This window comes from Miscanthus floridulus, chromosome 8 (genome assembly GCF_019320115.1).
Source record: "Miscanthus floridulus cultivar M001 chromosome 8, ASM1932011v1, whole genome shotgun sequence".
Lineage (NCBI taxonomy): Eukaryota > Viridiplantae > Streptophyta > Magnoliopsida > Poales > Poaceae > Miscanthus > Miscanthus floridulus.
In genome coordinates, this window is record NC_089587.1 from 39,311,554 (window position 1) to 39,333,436 (window position 21,883).

Sequence of the window (21,883 nt, forward strand, 5' to 3'; positions counted from 1 at the left end):
GTCTGACTAGGGGTACTACGGTGCATCATGATTCATCTTCCGTGCCCGCCCTATGAAACGTAGGATAAATATATTAAGAGGGCCAAAGCATCAATATCTATATATCTAATACTCTCTCTGTTTCAATTTACAAGATGTTTTGTTTTTTCTAGATACATCACAATGTATCTAGACATAATGTATATCTAAGTGCAGAGCTATGTGTCTAGAAAAGCCAAAACGTCTTATAATTTGCCAAATTTGGAATGGAGAAAGTATTAAAGTATGAAAAATTATGTCCTCCCTCCGTTGTATCTCTTTGGTCAGGGGATCTATAAATGCATGTTTGTGCTACCCAGGAATTTGGTGGTTTGCTTTTATGCTGAGCTTGTAGGCGCTGGAGCTGGCAGTGGTACCTCAAGTTTCATCATGCTGTTTGGAAAAGGTTGATTTAGAATAAGGAGGATTTATATAGAAATATGATTAGGAAGGAGTGTTTATTATTTGAGTGGCGTGCTCAATATTTTTCCTAGGGTTGACCTTGTCACTTTCTTACAAAGTCTCCAAGTTGTCAAACTAGTTAAAAGTGATGACATGAACAAAAATAGACTTTGAGATTAATGATTCGATAGGGGATTAATTTTATTCTTGAATCACTAGTGGCTTTTTTGTGATTGAAAAATCAAAGAAATCTATGTTGCCAAATGAAAAAGGACATTGGTACATGATTCCTTTGGTTACAGGAAGTGCAGTTCAGCTATTTTCCTTGAATTAATAACATCATTGCTGTTCAGTATCGAATATATCAGAATCGCCTCTACTTCAGAGTATAGGATAACATTATTGCAATGATCATGTTTTCAAGCGTTCCAGTTGCCTTCAACTTGCCTAAAAGTATAGTGTGAATATTCTAAATTTTCTCAATTCTTATGATTATTTTTCTCCTTTTACAGGTTCCAAATGAATAAAAAAACTCATATTGTGAGAACCTTTGTGCTTTCCAAATGCTAAAAAAACAAGTTTAGATTATTACGAATCACAATGAGTGAACAGTGCTGATAACACCTTTTTACAGTTATCTATACTTATGTTCTATTATGTTTAGACCATTTATGTCCAAGAATTCGTTTGTGTACTCTGAAATATTTACAATGAGCATGGATATTGTTTAAGGCAAATGGTATGGCTCTATTGCTATATATTTTTACTAATATTGGTTACGTTGAAGATTGAGGGCCCTTCCTTTGGAACATTAGAACTTTTATTGTTTTATTGTCTTTTTTCTATAAAAATGAACTGTGTGAAATTCTTGTTCGATGTCTATAAAATTCATACTTTACAAAGAGTCTCTGTTGCTCAGTTATTTTGGTCATAGCCCGTAGCAATGTATGGGCATCTGCTAGTATAGGCAAAATTGAGGGTCATCGGCTGGTTTCGAAGAACAGATATAAAGGCAAAACGACATCTGCAACCGACCGAGGGCTAAAGTTTTTTTTAAAGGTAAAGGGCTAAAGTTGTTTAGTTTTCAAATTTGAATGACCCGAGTTTTTTTTTGACAAATTTGAATGACCCGAGTTTGATGGCTTAAATTGAACCCAAGTGAGAGTCGATGGTTAAAATTTAGAAAATAGACTTATAAAAGATAAAAAACTGGGCCGACCTCCACGCAGTAGCTTAGTTGGGCCTTCTTCGTCGACGTTGGCCCGTTGCAGGCTGACTGAGGCCGAAGCCGAATTCGGCCGGCCAATGTCCTCGCCGCAGTCCTCCAATCCCCGCCGCACCCGCAGTCGCAGACGGCAGACCAAACCTCGGCCGCAGCGTGTGAGGGGGAGCAGCGGCTCGTCGTCGTCGGGCGGCCGCCCGGGCGGCCAGCGGAAGGCGACACATCCTAGTGTGCTCGAGCGTGCTTGCGTAGCCGCGCATCCGGAGAGGGGAGCGAGCGGTCCACAGGTGCAAGGTGAGTTGATTTCCCTCCCAATTTCAGAGTAGCTTTCAACCGAGGATTCGATCGATTGTCCAGTTGGGGATGTCTTTCAGTGTGGGATTACATGCCTGTTGGTAATAACTAGTAGATGGAAAAGTTTGGAATTTGAAACTATTGCCTGATTTGGGATTTATACATGTCTGATTTGTGATGAATGGTGGTTTTTTTCGTTGTTCACGGCGAGCGGCGGTGGCCGACTTCGTGCAGGCGCAGTAACGCTAAGGAGACGGCGGCCTCGAGCCGCCCAGTGAGCTCCAGTGCCCCTTGATCGTCTCGCATTCCATCCGTCCCCCTCCCGTCGACTCGTGCGCTCCTCTATCGCGGCAGCTCGTCCGCTGCCTCATCGTCTCCAACTACACGCTGTGTCCGCGTTCATAATCCTCCCTAGCTACCTGAGCGCCGCCTCTTCTCCGCTCCTCATATGCCCTTCGTTCTCAGTAAAACCCTCCCCTTGCTAGAGCCGCAAGGTGAAGTTTCTGCTTATAGTTCAAACACCAGGTTCTAAGTTTTTGGTTCGCAGTGCAAACTTCCTGTTCATAGTCTACATAATTTTGAATTCGGATAAAAGGGTCCAAAATTTTACCTTTAGTACTCAAACCTGCATTTTAAACCTTACAATTTATTAATGAAAATTGAAGCATCTTGTGGTTGGATATGAAGGGAAAGATTTGGAGGATAACCAGTGTTAATGAAGTGAGAAGCATGCGTGCATATGCTCTTTCGTATATTTTCTGGCGGGCAAATGCAAATTTGCAGTGCTCCCTCATCAAATTGATGATCATATCTTCTCTTGTATCAGCACTTGGTTGGGTCAGCTGTAATCTGTTGAACTTTGTTAGTCATTTATAGGATAGGTGGTTAGGATGCGTTATTTGGTATTCCTGATCGACGGTTTTGTTGACTGTTATTTTTGAACAAGAGATGATGCAATTTGTTTCTGTGCAACTCTTGTCATGTCATCGAGCCACATCACAAGTTATTAGTTATTACTTCACCTGTTTGCTTAATTTCTTTTCTTTCAGGCTCTATCCCTTGTTAACTGACCACTGTAATACAGATCAAGTACATTGAATTTTACTATGGCAGCTGAGGATGACGTCAAACAGAGGCAGATCATTGAAAATTGTGCGAGAAATATAAGCCACAATGTTCGGTGCACTGAGTGTGGTAGCCAGTCGATTGAAGATTCACAGGCTGATGTTGCTATTCTGCTTAGGAAGGTACTAACTTTTAAACTCGAGTGACTTGTTTGCAAGACTCATAGTAACAGGGTTATTTTTTGTCATTTTCTTGCTGGATTAGTCAGATTTGCTGATATTGTTATGTGTTCCTTTCTGTGTTTTGTTGCAACTTTTCAACCATTGCTCTGAAGCAAAGTAAGAATTACATCTTGGATATCGAATTTCTTAGTTTTCACACTATTCATTATAGCTCAATGCAGCTGTGTTGGTTGGCACCATCTCTTGTTCCCAATCTCCATAATTCTCCATTCCTTTACCTTGACTAACCGAGTCAACTTTTCTTCTTGGTTAGAAAACAGGGAAGGTGTGGAGGAGTGGGTGTGTGTGTTTGGGCCTGTGTATGACTCCTTTTTCTTCTACTAATACAATAATACGCAGCTCTCCTACGTGTTCGAGAAAAAAAAAACTTTCTTCTTGGTGGACAAAGAACTGTTGTTAACCTGGGCTATTTTTAGTCGTTCTGTAACTTAATTTATCAGGCATGATACTGTCATATGTTTGCTTCTGAGATTTCAGTGCATCAACAGATGCCGACTTGTTAGAAATTGGAACGATGTAACTACTAGATACTTTGTTTTGTCAAATGGAATATGTTTTGGCATAATCATTTGTGTTTTTTTTAAAAACATTCATTATAAATTTACTGGCTTTCAGAACGCCCTTAAATCTGAAAATTTATAGAAAACTGAAGAACATGGCGAGCATCTCATCACATTTTAGACAATGGTACCGAATCTATCACAAGCAATGTCTCAAAGAATTTTGGATTCCTGATATTTGAAGCGCTTGTCTTTTATAAAACACTAGTGCTTAGATTATGAGATTCTTTTTGCAACTGAAGTTTTGGCAACTATGTTGAAACTTCTTGGAAGTTCCCATGCTAGTGTTACAAATGTTAAGCGCTATATGTGCTTCTTTTTCTTCCTCTGCTATGTTTGTGTAAAGGGCGTACCCAGTGCAGAGAGCTCCCGCTCTGTGCGGGGTCTGGCTGGGGAAGGGTGTCAGTGGCAAGCCTTACCCTCGCCTGTGCAATGCGAGGAGACCGCGATTCGAACCTGGGACCTTCCGGTCACAGGCGGTAAGACTCTACCGCTTGCACCAGGCCCGCCCTTCCCTCTGCTATGTTTGTGTATATATATTTAAATGTATGGAAACCAGGAAAAAGAGACAATTCAGTAGTAATGCTAATTTGACATTATCACTTTTTACTGTGATATTTTCTATCAGACAGTAACGGTATTACATGTTGCAGCTCATTTGTGATGAAATAAAAGCAGGAAAGAGTGATAAAGAGATCTACAAGAAACTAGAGGATGAGTATGGGGAGACAGTACTATACGCCCCTAAATTGGATCTTCAGACTGCTGGGATATGGCTTTCACCGGTAAGTCCTAATAAGAATCTATCATTTTGTACATGTTTCCATTTGTCTGACATAACTGTATGGCATGTGCTACTCAAGAGCTAGTGACTCATCAGATCCCCTGAAATCTGAGAAGAAGAATTCGTTGCTCTGATTGAGTCCATCATGTACAGGTTATTGTGGGTGGTATAGCAGCTGACATCTGGGCTTACCAAAAGCACAGATAAAGGACAAATGTTCACATTATGGCTCTGAACCTGGTCCGAGGGGTACCACTGACTCCAAGGGAGAAGGAGACCATGCTAGATATCCTTACACCTCCACCGCCTCCAAGGAAATGGTGGTGGCCAGGCAAATGATGTAGAATTCATGTGCTTGACCTGGTAGCGGCACACAAATGGTCAGGATGCCAATTTTGGCCTACAGTTTGGATGCATATATTGCATATGTGATCATTGGATCCTGAATTTAAGTTTAACCAAACGTTTTTGTGATGTGTACTCTGTACTCCATGGAGCTAACAGGATTTGCGGCATTATTGAAGGCATGCATTTCTAGCAGATTGGGGGGAAAATGAGAACTGTCTGGTGTTGTCTGCCCTTGCTGCTGCTTTGAGAAGGATCTGATGCCTGATGAGTTTGACAAGATCATCACTTATTCCACTAGAAGTCAAAACACCCCTTATCACCTATTCACTTCTACATTTTTTTTTATTTCGAGAGTTACTATATCTCAGGTGCCTGAATGAATGTTTAGGCAACAATCTTGCATAACCAAAAGGACAACTTATGGGAGACAACTCACATTTTTTTTTCTATAGCCCAACAATGATAAAATTACATGCCAGGCACCTGAAATAGTGTTTTCATTATTATAATGTATGCACATGCACCTACAGTGTTCCCGTATCAACATTGGTTTCTTGTTTTATCATGTGTTATTGAGGCAAACATGTCAGTTTACTGCCATGTGGCCACTTCTGTTAGACCCACTGGCCGCTACTTTCATTGACAAGCTTTATGCCGTATTTGACGTCCACGCAGCGGCTGATGTACGGCGACACCTTGTCCAGGTCCACGTCCCTCCCTGCCGCGCAGTCGTAGGCCGACGGTGCGTGGAAGCACGGCTCGACGGAGACTGCCCGCCGGCATGGCTGGTCCCGCGGGTCCAGCCCCTCCCTCCAGTCGGCAGCCCACATTGGCGCCCTGGGCATGACCCAGGGGCGCAGCCCGGCGAGCCCCTGCGCAACGTACCCGAACGTGGAGTAGCCGCTGGTGACGAGCACGTCGCACATGCTGAGCAGGTACATCTCGCTCAGCGCCCTCATGTCGTGCGCCGCGTCGCGCCACCGCTGCCGCCCCTCGTGGCTCGGCTGGTGCACGCCGCCGGCGATCCTGCCGCCGTGCTCGTCCCTGATCCGGTCGTAGAACCACGAGCTCAGCGACGTCACCAGGACGGCGCGCGAGGTCGTGCCGTTGCCGCCTTCTGTGGCTGCGTCCGTCTCCGGCAGGAGCTTCTCTTCGCGGAGGCACGAGAGGAGCTGGTCCAGCACGGACCGTGGCGGCTGCTTCTTCTGGAACAACCTGATCTGCACGCCGACGCGCTGGCCGACGCCGGCAAGGTTGGCGTGGTAGTAGCTCTTTATGGCGTACCACACGCGGTTTGTCGGGTGGAAGAGGTACCGTCCCAGGTGGTAGAACACGGCCTCCTTCTCCGGGAACATGGCCTCGAGCTCGCCGCTGAACGCCGGCGTGAGGAAGAGTCCCGGCACGATGTAGTCATCCGTCCACATGAAGAGCCACGGCACCTCGCCGAGGAGCCGCTGGTGCGCGCCGCAGAAGAAGAGCTTGTCGTGGAACCCGTAGGCGCCGGAGAGGTGGAGGTACAGGTACGGCGGTGGCCGCGGCGCCGACCACGATAATACATTCCCGTCGGCGGACACGGTGATGCCGCCGCTCTGCAACATGTTGCCGAGGCTCTCCTTCGAGCCGCCCTCGTAGCCCTGGAGTCTCCTCAGCGGGGAGAAGGAGAACCAGACGCCGGGGCGCGGTAGCAGCCACGTCGTCCCCGGGAAGGGCTCGCAGAAGAGCGCGTCAGCGTCCTTTCCACCGTCGACGAGGAGGACGCGCTCGGTGAGCACCGCATAGAGGAAGGCCGACGCAATGGCGAGCATGCGGTTGCCGAGGCCGCGGTAGCTGATGTAGACGAGGTAGCGGCAATCGTCATCGTCGACGACGCCCTAGCCGGAGTCGAGCCGCCGGACCGCCTGTTAAAACAAATATTGTATTCATGTCTTGCCGTGTAAGTCAATCAGGGATTTGATATCGTGCCCCGCGGTGATAGGAGATCCTAACCAAATATAGGAGATTGATAAGAGATTGATTGTAACTAAATATAGTAGAGACCGGCCGGATATCTCTCCCTGATTGTTACATACGGCGCCTATGTAAGCCACTGGTACCAGGCTGTTTGGTACTAATTAAGATTAACACGAAGCCGGCGACCCAGCACTGGGGCAACGCCGTTCCACCATAGCTAAGCGCCTCTGAAACTTTCCACATGGTAATAAGAGCCTAGGTCTCCATGGCGTCAAGTTCAAGCGCATCCCATCCATTCTTCGGTACACAGATCACCGAGAAGTTGTTAAGGACAAACCATGCGCTATGGCGAGCGCAGGTGCTTGTAGCCGTACGCGGCGCACGCATGGAGGGCTATCTCACCGGCAAGGCCGTGGCCCCTGTGCAGGAGATTGAAGAAAAGAAAGCCGATGGTACGACCATCAAGGCACCCAACTCGGCATTCGAGGATTGGTTTGCTCAGGACCAGCAGGTCCTAGGGCTGCTGCTTTCCTCGGTCGGCAAGGAGGTGCTGGCACAGATTGCTGCCGCAGCAACGGCGGCGGAGGCATGGGGAGTGATAGAGCGGATGTTTTCTGCTCACACCCGTGCCAGGACGATGAACGTGCGATTCGCACTCACCATGACAAGGAAAGGTAACTCGTCAATTGCTGAGTATTTCGCAAAGATGAAGGGCTATGCAGATGAGATGGCAGCTGCGGGCAAGCCAATGGACGACGAGGAGCTGGCGTCCCATATTTGCAATGGGCTAGACGTCGAGTACAACCCGGTGGTCACATCTGTTACCGCCAGGGCTGAACCGCTCTCAATCTCTGAGTTGTATGCCCAACTTCTCAGCTTTGAGACGCGGTTAGATCTTCAAGATGGCTCGGGCGGCTCTGTTAATGCCGCCAATAGGGGCGGACGCTCAGGATCTGGTGGGCGCGGCAGCTACTCCAACAATGGTCGTGCCCACGGCGACCGTGCCCCTGGCCGTGGACATGGTGGTCCGCGTGGGCGTGGTGGATTCATCCGCGGGCGTGGCCAACAGCGCACCAGCGGGGTTCAGCGCCCGGCAACAGGAGGTGTGGATGAACGCCCCCTTTGCCAGGTGTCCTTCAAGGTAGGGCACACGGCCAACAAGTGTTGGCATCGTTTCGACGAGAACTACATGCCTAAAGAACGTCATGTGGCTGCGGCGATGAACTCCTACAACATTGACACCAACTGGTACACTCATATGGGGGCGACTGATCATGTCATGAGTGAGCTGGAGAAGTTGTCCTTCCGTGAGAAGTACCAGGGGAACGATCAGATCCACACAGCTAGTGGTGCAGGTATGGAGATTAAACACATCGATCATACTACTGTTCCAACCCAATTCAAGAATTTGCATCTAAATAATGTGCTCCATGTTCCAAAAGCTAGGAAAAATCTTGTTTCCGTTCGTCGCCTTGCTAAAGATAACTCTGTTTTTCTTGAATTTCATCCTGATTATTTTCTTATTAAGGATCAGGCCACGAAGAACACCATCCTTAAAGGACGCTGCCATCGAGGGCTATATCCTCTTCCGTCAGATCAGTCAATAAAGCAGGCGTTTGGAGTAGTGAAGCCGTCCTTGTCTAGATGGCATAGTCGCTTAGGTCATCCTGCTTTTCCAGTCGTTTCAAAAATTGTTAGCAGCAATAATCTTCCTTGTTCTTTCAAGTTGAATAAAGATAGCAGGCCAAAAGTCATCATCTTCCCTATAGTAAATCTTATAGTTCCTCAAAATTCCCTTTATAATTGGTGCACTCTGATGTCTGGGTCCTGCTCTAAATTCTGTTGGAAGAAACAAGTATTATGTTAGCTTTATTGATGATTTCAACAAATTCATATGGATCTATTTTATTAAATACAAGTCTGAAGTGTTTCAAAAATTCCATGAATTTCAAGCCATGGTAGAGAGACAATTTGATCGTAAAATTCTCACCATGCAAACAGATTGGGGAGGGGAGTACCAAAGACTACATAGCTTCTTTGATAAAATTGGAATTGTCCACCATGTCTCCTGTCCCCATGCCCATCAACAAAACAGAGCTGTTGAGCGCAAACATCGACACATTGTCGAAGTCAGGCTATCTCTTCTTGCGTATGCATCTATGCCCCTAAAATTCTGGGATGAGGCATTTTCTGCAGCTGTCTTCCTCATTAATCGTATGCCTAGCGCGGTTATTCAGTAGGATACCCCTTTAGAGTGCCTGTGCAAGCAGGCGCCAGAATATGCATCTCTTCGGGTCTTTGGCTGTGCATGTTGGCCAAATTTGCGTCCCTATAATAAGCACAAGCTTGAATTCCGCTCCAAACGTTGCGTTTTCCTCGGCTATAGCAATCTCCATAAAGGATACAAATGCCTTGATCCCTCATCCGGCCGTGTTTTTATCTCACGGGATGTGATTTTTGATGAGACTGTTTTTCCCTTTTCCGAGCTACATGTCAATGCCGGGGCACGTCTACGTGCCGAAATAAATCTCTTACCATCAGATCTTATTCCTTTATCCTTCCATGGGGCGGCACATGTAGCAGACCGGGTGTTTAATTCATCTAATACCGCTAACTCTGCTGGTTCTAGTACATGTGATCACAGGGATGAAAATTTGCCTCCTGGCGCAAGGACTGAAGAAGATTTGGCACAAAATGCTGGGAAATCTGTCCTGGGATCAGCGCCAGCGACAGCCGTAGACGCTGCTGTCCCGTGCGTATCACCTTCGGGTTCTGTGCTTGACGCGGCAGACGCAGCGCGGGATTCCGGTCTGTCCAGCCAGCCGGGAGCTGCCACGCGGGCTGTGCCTCCCATGCGCACCGCGGTGCGCCAATCTGAAGCCGCCATGACGACACCACCAGGTGCAAGCGAGGGGGAGATGGCCGCTGCACCCACCGTGACGGCAGTGCCTGACTCTTCTGCACCTGGATCTGCTACGGCAGGTGCTGAGGCGTCGGAGTCATCAGTACCAGAACCACCTCGGACCCGTCTTCGTGCTGGAATTCGCAAACCCAAGGTATACACAGATGGGACGGTCAGGTATGGATTCTTTGCAGCTTCTGGTGAACCTCAGACTTTAGATGAGGCTATGAATAGTAAAGATTGGAAATCAGCCATGGATACAGAGTATGATGCCTTGATTAAGAACCAAACTTGGCATTTAGTTCCACCAAGAAAAGGAGTTAATATTATTGATTGCAAATGGGTATATAAGGTAAAGAGGAAAGCAGATGGTAGTCTTGATAGATACAAGGCCCGGTTAGTTGCAAAAGGTTTTAAACAGCGATATGGTGTTGATTATGAAGATACCTTTAGTCCTGTTGTTAAACATGCTACTATCAGAACAATTTTGTCTATTGCTGTATCTAGGGGCTGGAGCTTGAGACAACGTACAAAATGCCTTTCTTCATGGATTTCTGGAAGAGGAAGTGTACATGCGTCAACCACCTGGGTATGAGAGTAAAGCAACTCCAGATTATATTTGCAAGTTAGATAAAGCTCTTTATGGTTTGAAACAAGCGCCAAGAGCGTGGTATTCCAGGTTGAGTAGTAAGCTATGTGACCTAGGTTTTAAAGCATCGAAGGCTGACACATCCCTATTCTTTTATCATAAAGGGCCGGTTACTATATTCGTTCTCATCTATGTTGATGATATCATTGTTGCTAGTTCTACACAGAAGCCACCACATGCCTGCTGCAGGATTTGAGAAAGGAGTTTGCTCTCAAGGACCTCGGAGAGCTACATTATTTCCTTGGGATAGAAGTAAGCAAGGTAAAAGATGGTATTCTCCTGACTCAAGAAAAATATGCTAGAGATGTGTTGCAACGTTTGGGCATGATGGATTGTAAGCCAGTAAGCACTCCCTTATCTACGTCAGAGAAATTGTCCTTACATGAAGGTACTCCTCTTAGGCCAAAGGATGCTACGGTGTATAGAAGTGTGGTAGGGGCATTGCAGTATTTGACTTTGACTCGACCAGATATTTCTTTTACTGTTAATAAAGTTTGTCAGTACTTGCATGCACCTACAACAGTTCACTGGGCGGCAGTAAAGAGGATTTTAAGGTACTTGAAATATACTGTGAAGATTGGTCTTCGTATCAGTAAAACAAACTCTTTTGGTTAGTGCATTTTCAGATGCAGACTGGGCAGGTGATCTAGATGATCGTCGATCTATTGGAGGGTTTGCTGTTTTCCTTGGATCCAATCTCATATCGTGGAGTGCAAGAAAACAATCCACTCTGTCCAGATCAAGCACAGAAGCAGAATACAAGGCTGTAGCAAATGCAACTGCAGAGGTTATGTGGATACAAATTCTGTTATATGAATTGGGAATTCAGGCGCCTAGGATTGCCAAGTTATGGTGTGATAATATTGGAGCTAAGTATCTTGAGAAGTTTAAATTGAGGGGGAGTGTTAAAACAAATATTGTATTCATGTCTTGCCGTGTAAGTCAATGAGGGATTTGATATCGTGCCCCGTGGTGATAGGAGATCCTAACCAAATATAGGAGATTGATAAGAGATTGATTGTAACTAAATATAGTAGAGACCGTCCGGATATCTCTCCCTGATTGTTACATACGGCGCCTATGTAAGCCACTAGTACCAGGCTGTTTGGTACTAATTAAGATTAACTTGAAGCCGGCGATCCAGCACTGGGGCAACGCCGTTCCACCATAGCTAAGCGCCTCTGAAACTTTCCACACCGCCTTCTTGTGCGCGGCCGTTCCAGGGCCGCACCGCTTTTGGAGCGCTTCTTGCTTCCGGAGCTTGGCGATGAGGTAGGGGGACGACTTGTGCGACAAATGCTTGTGGTAGACGGCGAACTCGTAGCGACTCCGGCACGACATGTAGCTGAAATCAGCGGTAAGAAGGCCATCGAGAAAATGCTCGTCGGTGATGTTCAACGGAGGGTCCGAGCCTGATTCATCACACGTACACAAAACTTATTAGAAGTATGCATTACTCACTGTTCAATTTCTAAAAAAAATACTCACTGTTCATCACCCATCAGGGGATTATTAGCTACTACCTAGATTTGGCCATCATGTTCCGATCAAGGAGAATTTTCTATACTCTCTCATGGGGAGTGAAAGTGAAGTATGTCAGATAAATTTTGCGAACCAAAACATGTTCAGAGCAAGGCAATTCATTCATAATACGTTCATGTGGTTACAAACCTCACTATTACTAATTCTACTATTAATAATTAGTGGCATGTCAACCCTCACGAGACCGTGCTAGAAAAATATAATAAAATTAGAAACATCTCAGTATCAATTTAGTATATATACTCTAAACATTATTAATAATAATATCTACTAAATCTACTGCTCCATTCCGAAATTTAGATTTTTAAAGTTATATCTTTAACTGTCGCCAAGTTATTAGAGAAATGCATCAAAATCTATAACAAAAAAATTGGTTTAGTTAAATCTATTGCAAAATATTTCTTGATAGTGTATTTATTTGCTATTATGAATGTTTATATATATATATATATATTTGTAAACACTACTACAGAATACTTATCCGTGTCGGGCATTTTGGGTTTCCCGCGGCGGGCAAACCGGTCCGCCACCGCCGAAAGGCCACGGTAAATCGTGGCTTCCCGCGGCGGACAGCTTTGCCCGCCGCGGTTAATCGTTCAGGAAAAACAAAAAAAAAACAAAAAAAGCCCACACGGGCTTGGATCCGGGCCGCACTGAACCTAGACCCCGCCGCCGCCGTCGATCCACCGCCGTCGATTGGATCCGCCGCAGCTCCAACCCGCCGCACCACCAGAGGGAGAGGAAGGGCCGGGGTGGGCGCCACGCCCACCGGATCTGCGCCGCCGTCGATTGGGTGGGAGGGAGACGACGCCCCTCCGTGGATCTGTGCCGTCACGGCGGGTTCGGGCCGCCCCTCCGTGGATCCGTGCCGTCGCGGCGGGTTGGCGCCGCCCCGCCGTGGATCCGCGCCGGACGGGCCACGCCGCTGCTTGCCACCGTGCACGGAGGAGCACCCGTCGCCGCTGCTCGCCACCGTCGTCGGGGATTTGCAAGGGTGCGAGTGTGAGAGGGACAAGATCCACCATTGATCTGAGAGAGAAGAAAGAGGGCTCCACACCTTGCGCCGGATCTGCCGCCGCCGCCGGGGCCTCCATGCTGGCGTCGGGGCCTCCACGCCGGCCGGAGGAGGGAGAGGAAGGGGCGCCGTCGGGGCCTCCACCGCCGGCCGAAGGAGGGAGGGGAAGGGGCGCCATCGGGGCCTCCACCGCCGCCGTCGGGGCAGCCTGACCTGGAGCGTGTGCGGAGGAAGAGAGTGGGGAGGAAGAGAGGCCGACTGCGCCTAAGTATACCTATATATACATGTAGACGAATATCGGGCCAGCTTGGGCCTGATGGGTAAATTGATTTACCGTGGCGGACTTTTAACGTTGTCCGCCACGGTAAATTGATTTACCGTGGCGGACACCTTACCGTGGCGGGCTTTTAACGTTGTTCGCCATGGTAAATTGATTTACCGTGGCGGACACCTTACGATGTCCGCCACGGTAAATAGGGTATTTACCGCGGCGGACATCTTAATATGTCCGCCACGGTAAATCGATTTACCGTGGCGGACACCTTACGATGTCCGCCACGGTAAATAGGGTATTTACCGTGGCGGACATATTAAGATGCCCGCCACGGTAAATCGATTTACCGTGGCGGGCAAAAGTACCCGCTGCGGTAAATAAAAAATGCCCGCCGCGGTAAATCGTGGGATTTACCACAGCGGGCAAAAATAGGTGCCCGCCACGGAGTGCAAAAGTGCAACGCTGCGCATATTCGTTTGTGTAGTAGTGAAAGTTAATTAAAGTTAGAGAAATTTGACTTAGAATAAAACTAAAACAGCCTAAATTTTGGTTCATGGGAGGTCCATATCTATGCCATAATATAAAATATAATACAAATTAATTTCTAATTTTGCATATAAATTTTCCACTAGATCAAGAAGCCCTAAGGTAGCAGATAAAGCTGCGGAAATGCTACGTACAGGATGTACGTCTATCCGGATGACCCTTCGTGGACCTGCGTACCAGCCCAATAAATCTCTCTCTGCGCCAACTTTTTTATTACGGTATCCACGTTCGTCTCTTCTGTTGCGCTAGTTGGATAAAGAAAGGAGAAGGAGACGAGAGACCTGCTCAGCACGTCGACTGTGACCCCGCCTGCTCTAGCTCAATCGGCCGCCCCGCTGCTCCTGCTCTGCGGCCCGCCCCGCCGTCGACGGTCACCCCGCGCTGCTTCTTCCCCTCCTCCACCACGCCGCCCCCGCTACTTCTGCTCTGCGGCCCGATTCGCTTGACGACGCGGGCACTACCGCGCCCACACATGGGGATCGCTCCATCGGCCGCTAGCTAGCCACCGAGGCCGCTACGCAAGGAGAAGCGTCGGGCTCTAGCACGGAAGCCCTCCGGCCTCGCCTCCTGCTACGGCTGCGGCGCACCGATGTAGACGATGGAGGAGGCCACACCGAGATATGATGCATGTTGCAAGTGTATATTTTAAATGTTTCAGATGTTTTATAGGTATGTTGCAAGTGTTTCATAAGGATATTGCAAAGGTAGATCGGGATGTTGCATATGTTGCATTGGGCTATACACGCATGTTTCCAGTATATATGTTCCAAATGTTTCATCTGTTTCAGACGTATGTTGCAAATGTTTCATTTGGATGTTGCAAAACAAGATTGGATGTTGCATATATATGCAAGTGTTTCAAGTGTTTTTATACGTATGTTGCAAGTGTTTCATCTTAATGTTTGCAATGGCTACACACGTGTTTTTAAGTTTTTCTGGTGTTTTACAAGTGTTTCAGATGTATGTTGCAAGTGTTTCAGCTGTTTCGGACGTATGTTGCAAAAGTAAATCGGGTATTGCACATGTTGCAATGCGCGTGAGAAACGGAAGGGGCGCGAGCGGTCCCTGCGTGTGGTCTGGCGGCGCGGGCGTTGTCCGGGCAATGCTAGCCCCACGTGGGTGCGCAAAATGCAGGCACGGGCGAGGGCGTGCTGGCCCGAGCGTGGGAAACGGGAGTGCGGCGCGGACATCCGGGCGCGGGCATGCATCCATACGTCCGGACGCTAGCACTAGCACCGCTGATAAAGCCGACGCGCCATATTCTCTACCTAAACGGTTATGGACTGATGACTATTTTGAAATGTGGTCATTAGCTTTATTCCGCATAAATGCACTCGTCAGCTTTTGCCAACGTTAAGACAACTAATAAATAGTCAATACTAAACTCCGACACCAAATGACCTGCCCTGCAGTATGATGATCTATCTCCCTCTTCCATCTTTTTTAGTAAGTGTTGTCATTGTCAGCATCTGTTTTGTCTTTGGGGGAATTCCTTGTGTGTCATTATAAAAGATCGCAATACCCTGTGTGCTCCTGAAAAAGTTCAGCGGTCTTCAGCGCCACTGCTCTAACTTTTTTATGCCCTCTATGCCACTGCCATCAGTTTGGGCTCTAACGCCGTCAAACTGCAGGTGTGAAAAGTCGAAAATACCCTTAAGTCTAAATATGCCATTAATTTTTTGAGCATCTTAACGACTTCAAATGAAAAAACTCAAAACTAGAAAGTTGTAGATCTCGTCAAGATCTATAATTTTTATATAAAAATTATCTTCATTTAATTTTGCAAAAAAGATATGATTTTTCTAAGATATATTAATCATATTAAATCATATTTTTTTGCGAAAGTAAATGAAGATAATTTGTATATAAAAATTATAGATCTCGACGAGATCTACAACTTTCTAGTTTTGAGTTTTTTTATTTGAAGTCGTTAAGATGCTAAAAAAATTAATGACATATTGAGACTTAAGGGTATTTTCGACTTTTCACACCTGCAGTTTGACGGCGTTAGAGCCCAAACTGACGGCAGTGGCATGGAGGGCACAAAAAAGTTGGAGCAGTGGCGCTGAAAACCGCTGAACTTTTCCAGGGGTACACAGGGCATTGCAATCTTTTTTAATGACACAAAGAATTCACCCTTTGTCTTTGATATGTATCATTACATTGCCTCACCTGGGCCTTGTTTAGATCACCTCCAAATTCTTTTCACTTTCTCTCCATCACATCAATTTTTAGCCGCTTGTATGGAGCATTAAATGTAGGTAAAAAAAAATAACTAATTGCACAGTTTAGTTGGAAATCACGAGATAAATCTTTTGAGCTTAGTTGGTCCACGATTGGACAATATTTACCAAATAAGACGAAAGTGCTACTATTCATCGGGTTGAAATTTTTTGCAATCTAAACATGGCCCTGGTGTGACCGTCTCACATCTAATTTTTGGTGCCATCACATCACACTATCACACAAACTAGCCATCCAAAAAGAGTTCAAGTCTAACATTATACTGTCGAAGATCGAAGTGCTTATATTCCATCAAAATATAAATACAGTATACTATGTACATCTGAACAACAACAAAGTACGTTACTAGCTAGCCGTATTATACCTTAGTCATATTAATTACAAACAAATAATGTGAATTGAGTGTAGCTCAGCTGATTGGATTCATTGCGATTGAACTTGTCTACCCGAATGTTGCATTCCTCTATCTAGATTTTTTTTCAAGATTTAACGATGTTTTTTTTTCAGTCTGCCTTCCTCCTTTCGAAGGTGTCTATAGGGATATATGTGTTCGTAGACGCTTACGTGTACGAGTGTCTATAAAATCAAGAATAAATAACTATTTCATAAATGTGTGTGTATATATATCAATCAATAGTGCCTGTTCGCTTGAACTTATCATCCGGCTTATCAGCTAGAACCTACAGTATTTTTCTCTCACAACAAAACAGCTTCAGCAGGTTTATCAGACGGCTTTAATACCAGCCGAACAGGCTCTGCTGAAAGATAAGTAAGCAACAGAGCTTTTCTACGTGCTGGCATACATCGACCACCCTGCACAATGAAATCATGTTTAGAATAAACATTACTCCTGCTCAGCACAAGCAAACTGAAAAGCAAAGGATCCACCTGATAAAAGCTCAGGTATCACCAATGCATGAAATTGCAGTCTAAACCAGCACAAATGCTACCTAGCACCTTCAGACTTTATTATTGCAAAAATTGCTAAATAACCTATTGGCTCAACAACTATCCAGTTTTAACTCCTTGCCCTAAATCATCATAACTGGAATTCAAGGAAGGTTCCACTTCCCTCCTGCTTAGATCCCAGATGGGGATAACAAAGTAAAGCTCTTATATATCTGGCAATCCGAGAAGAAATTGGCTGGATCTTGAATAGCTTGGCTACACAAGGCATTCCAAACCATTGCTCCATGATAGTTCGGTTGGTGATGTTAGCTCTAGAAAGAGAGTAGAAAAGCTCTGTTGCTTACTTATCTTTCAGCATAGTTAAGTATATTGAAATGCATGAGTTAACTATTTCATTCATGAAACTAATAAAGTTTATTTGTGGGTTCATCATGCCTTCATGTTCATGGACAACCGCATCCTTGAACGTCGTATGCGCGCGTCCTGTGGGTGTCTCTCTGCCGTTGACGTGCTGGGTGGCGGAGACGGCAGCTGGCCGTGTGGCCTGGGCGAGCTTATCAAGTACGTATGGCACCGCTCGACGGCGGACCTTGTCCGACCGGTACTGATCAACCCAGCAGCTACACGTACTCTAGGGTCTAGGGTAATTGTCGCCTACTGCACCTTGCATTGTTACCACAGCCACATGCTTTATTTTAAAATTTGTAGCTTTATTTTAAAATTTATATAAATATAGAAATGATCAAACGATCGATACGGAAGGGTAATAAATAATAAAGGTAGCAAAGTTTATTATCATAATAAGATTATTATTTTTTGGAACAAACATTTATCGCGTAATTGCATGCGTATCCTCTGTCGTGCTTCGGTAATTGCTAGGTATTAGCGATTTAGTGAGACATGCAGGCTATATCGTCTGGCCTCTAGCGGGTTTGGCAAACACGACGACGGTGCGCATTATGTTATTTGTATGGTAGCGTACCGTCGAAGAACGAGGAGGTCGGCATCTCGTTCGGCGAGGAGCCCCAGCCGCCGGCGGTGAGCACGATGGCAGCGGCGGTCACGCGCGGCCGCCACAACGCAGACGCCCGGCAGGGTCGTCCTCATCGATCATCGTCGCGCGGCTTCTCAACGGCCACCACCTCCTCGTGAGGGCCTCAGCCACGCGGGCCTTGCCACCAACGCTTCCGGCCTGCTTCTCCATGCTTTGCCAGGCCGCTTCGATCGCTCTGCTTCGCTCTCAGTCTCTGCAATATAACACCATGAAGGTAGAGAGAGATAGAGCGCTTTGTAGTAGGTAGCAGAGTGCTACGGCCTAGGGTACATAGCTATAGGTGGAGTCAGAAGAATATACCCGGCCGGATCAGGTCACGACTGACGACTTTGCCGGTTGCCACACAGTGTGTAACACCCCAGGTACCACGCAACCCTGGGATGCCACACATCTACACCATAGAATGTCGAAGTAGAAAAAAAAAATTCGACAACATAAGCCTAGAAACGAGCACAACGCGGAAGCAACGACAGATAGATAGATAAATAAAGCGTGATACTCCACATAACAACTCTATCTTTATCAAACATGAGCAAGAGTACTCTACCATCTCTCAGACTTAGGAGAAAACATCTTAGCATTATGAGATCATGTAAAGGTGCAAGGTGTGCAACTAACCCTTTTCCCTCCATGCTATCTTCAAAGGACAACCTGGGGAGGGAAAAACAAGGGTGAGATTGAATAATCTCAGCAAGCGAACTACTTTAACAACCTATTTAAACCACATTAGATTAATTAATCATTTAGTATTGCAACAAGTATTAAAGGACAGCCCCGCATATCCACTTCCACCTCTAAGAATTAAGTGATCATGGCCTAAGAAACATAGCATTAGTTTGTAATGAGTTACCCCTGATGAATAATGTATGACCCATATAGAACAATAGAAAGTCACCCGCAAAAGCCATAATACATAGGTTACCATAACCGGGGAAATAAAATAGCATAAATGCATATCATATCCCATAACAAAATGAAATAGCATTTAAAGCAATTGAAGTGCTTACGAATGTGAGGAAGAAACTGTATATAATATCTCCACGAACCCATTAGCCGTACCATAACTCGACTCACTAGAAAGAAGGATCACTTGTCATATTAGTTACGATGCAACTCATTCAAACCAATATCTAAATATCCATACAGACCACATGTAGTATATCCAAAGTCCGATAAGCCATAGTACAATGTAAGACATAATTATTCATAGTATATCACAATATACTTCATCACATTCAACCTTCAAACCATACACAAATGCATATAAATGCACACGAACTCCTGCCTTCATACCCATCATTTGTATGAAGCTTGCATCGTTATGCCCAATAAACGATGCTATATGCATATGCATGCATATGAACACCTGCCTTCATACCCAACAAGGTATGAAGCTGCATCGTTATGACGATGCTGTACCGGTACGGTCGCGGCTATCAAGCGGCGACATAACTCCAAATGCCAATATACCATAATCCAAATTCATAATGCATATGCAATACAAATGCCATGTCTCCTGCCTTCATACCCAACAAGGTATGAAGCCGCATCGTTATGACGATGCTGTACCGGTACGGTCGCAACCATAGGTTCGCGACATAACTCCAAATGCCATGCAATGCAATGTGATGCAATGCCACAAGGTAAATACCATCTCCAAAAGATCCAAATACCACATACCTCCTGATGAATAAGAGAATAAGACATGCTATTCAATATAAAGAGATACATATAGAGCTCCTTCAACCTGAGTAGTATCAACCAGGATGAAATGATAGAACCTCATATATGCCAACCATTAGTAAGCTAATTATTAATACCGTGATATATATAGACCTCCTTCCTTTTTAATAAATTAGGGTAGCATACAGCCATTAACAAATCTTGATATAAGGAAAGACACCAATTCAATAATCTAAACCTCTCACATGTGTATCAAATCACAACGGACCTTTTACAAATAAAGAGGCACCCAAAATTCAGTTCTTATGTTTTAACACAACACCCCAAAGACTTATAGAAGATTAATCCTATCATTACTCACAAACCCAACATCCTTTTACTTAAACAGGATAGCAACCAAGAGTCATAAAGCAGCGTAAATGCTACAGAGGCTTTCATACACCAAGATTAACGTACCTCTGTAATAAACCCATTAGTTATTATGCCACTAAGGATTCTATGGACCTCAATTAGAGTAAAAGAACATGTCATAGGTTAGGTAACCAAGCATATGCCACATGTGCAATAATCTATCAACCTCAAGCATAATCTCAAACCATCATCTATAGAACACTTTATTTATCTATGAATCCATGTTAAAGTAGAAAGGAAAATACCGACCACATAGCTACATTAGTTAGCAATATCATATTCATCCCTCTTCCATTAATTATGAAAGTCATGTCTAACTGTTCCGATTATCACATATAAGTATGTGTGCTACATTATATAAGTGGAGGCAGTAAAATAGCATGTTAAAGTTGTAGCAACGCAACAGCTACGTTCACTTGCCTTTACCGACCATGTAGACATGGCATACACGCCTTGCGGCAACAACACCTGCTAAAACCACTTGTATATTAGCATAACCACTCCAAAAGACATTCACATATAGAACATAAAGTATTTATAAGTCCAAAATCCCCAACACCAAAGTCAACCAACAAACAATATTCCTTCTTGTCATCCTCGATGAAGAGCAGTAGTGCTTCTCTTTTTCATATTTATTTTTATACAACAGATTAGGTGCTAAATAAATAGATATTTACAAACTACAGAGAATATGCTACAATTTTGGTAGCAAAACTAAAATTTTATGAGGCCTCTAAGGTTGCCTAAAATGTAATCCAAAACAGCTCTTCCTCATCTGCCTAACAGCTCGAGCATCAACATATAAAAATATATATCTCCTAAAATATGCATCCAAAAATTATGAATTTTTGCAGGCTGAAAGAACTTTTATCCCTCTACAAATGTCTCCATAGTTAGAAGATCTAATTGGACCATTTACCATAAGAAAAACACCAATGAACAGGACTCACTAAATCTGCCAGGAAAACTTGAACAGTCAACATAAGCTGGCCATACCTCGAGTTATACTCCACCAAAAATTACAATAAAATACAATTTGGAAAGCTGAATAAAATCTCTACAACATTCTAAAATATTGTAGAAACCAATTTGGTCCTTAACAGATCCAAAACTCATGACTTAGGCGAACTGCTATATCTGCCAAGAAGCAGCAGCCAAAACGTAGTTAAACTCCAATCCAACCCTTAGTCCTTTAATCCTCCACGCCCAGAACCTTCAAAAACACCTAATTACAGGGTATAAAGATGGATTCCACTCTTACCCAAGATTTCTCCATGAAAATCCGCAAGGGGAAGTTGGAGAGAACACCGATCTAGCACATCTCCATGATCCTCTCTTCCTCCTCAATCCATCTTCTGCTTCTTTTCCTGATTCTCGCTGCAATGGAGGAGATCTATGGAGGGAGAGGTGTTGTGGAGTGGGAAAAAAGCGTGCTGGGGAGAGGAGGCAGGAGAGGCGGCGCTGGGGGTCAGCCTCACGGGCAGGAGAAGGTGAGGGTTGGGGGGGGGGGGGGGGGGGGGGGGGGGCGCCCGGGGCCAGGGGGGGGGTGGGCTGGCTGGGCCTTGCCCTTTCTAGATTATTCTTTTTTTTTTTTGATGTGTTACACAGTGCCACTTGCTGCGAAGAAGAGGGGATATATATACGGCCGGCGATACGACACACATGCGCGTACGCGTGGAAAAAAAGACGGGTAGCTAGTTTAATTAGTGTCGAACAAGCTAAGATAGCTTTGGAAGCTCACGCTCACTCTATGACGATGGATTCTTTAT

General features: G+C 45.3%; 1 protein-coding gene, 1 non-coding gene and 1 pseudogene across 3 annotated transcripts; 2 read left to right on the forward strand and 1 right to left on the reverse strand.

Moving 5' to 3' along the window:
- Nucleotides 1-1,687: 1,687 nt before the first annotated feature.
- Nucleotides 1,688-5,412, forward strand: LOC136476213 (cytochrome c-type biogenesis CcmH-like mitochondrial protein). 2 transcript variants are annotated; one of them, XM_066473967.1, is made up of 4 exons: nt 1,688-1,936; nt 3,050-3,183; nt 4,457-4,588; nt 4,741-5,412. In XM_066473967.1, the coding sequence occupies exons 1-4, from the start codon at nt 1,726-1,728 to the stop codon at nt 4,792-4,794; spliced, it is 531 nt and encodes a 176-aa protein (XP_066330064.1). In that variant the 5' UTR covers nt 1,688-1,725; the 3' UTR covers nt 4,795-5,412. The 2 variants fall into 2 exon arrangements, with proteins under 2 accessions (XP_066330064.1, XP_066330065.1); XM_066473968.1 differs by lacking the exon at nt 1,688-1,936 and adding an exon at nt 1,953-2,430 and having other exon boundaries at nt 4,741-5,401.
- Nucleotides 5,413-5,549: 137 nt separating this feature from the next.
- LOC136476208 (galactoside 2-alpha-L-fucosyltransferase-like) lies at nt 5,550-21,615 on the reverse strand (annotated as a pseudogene).
- On the forward strand, nt 7,631-7,769 carry LOC136478849 (small nucleolar RNA Z247). Its single transcript, XR_010764521.1, has one exon. It is a non-coding gene; the product is annotated as a small nucleolar RNA Z247 (small nucleolar RNA).
- Nucleotides 21,616-21,883: the final 268 nt, after the last annotated feature.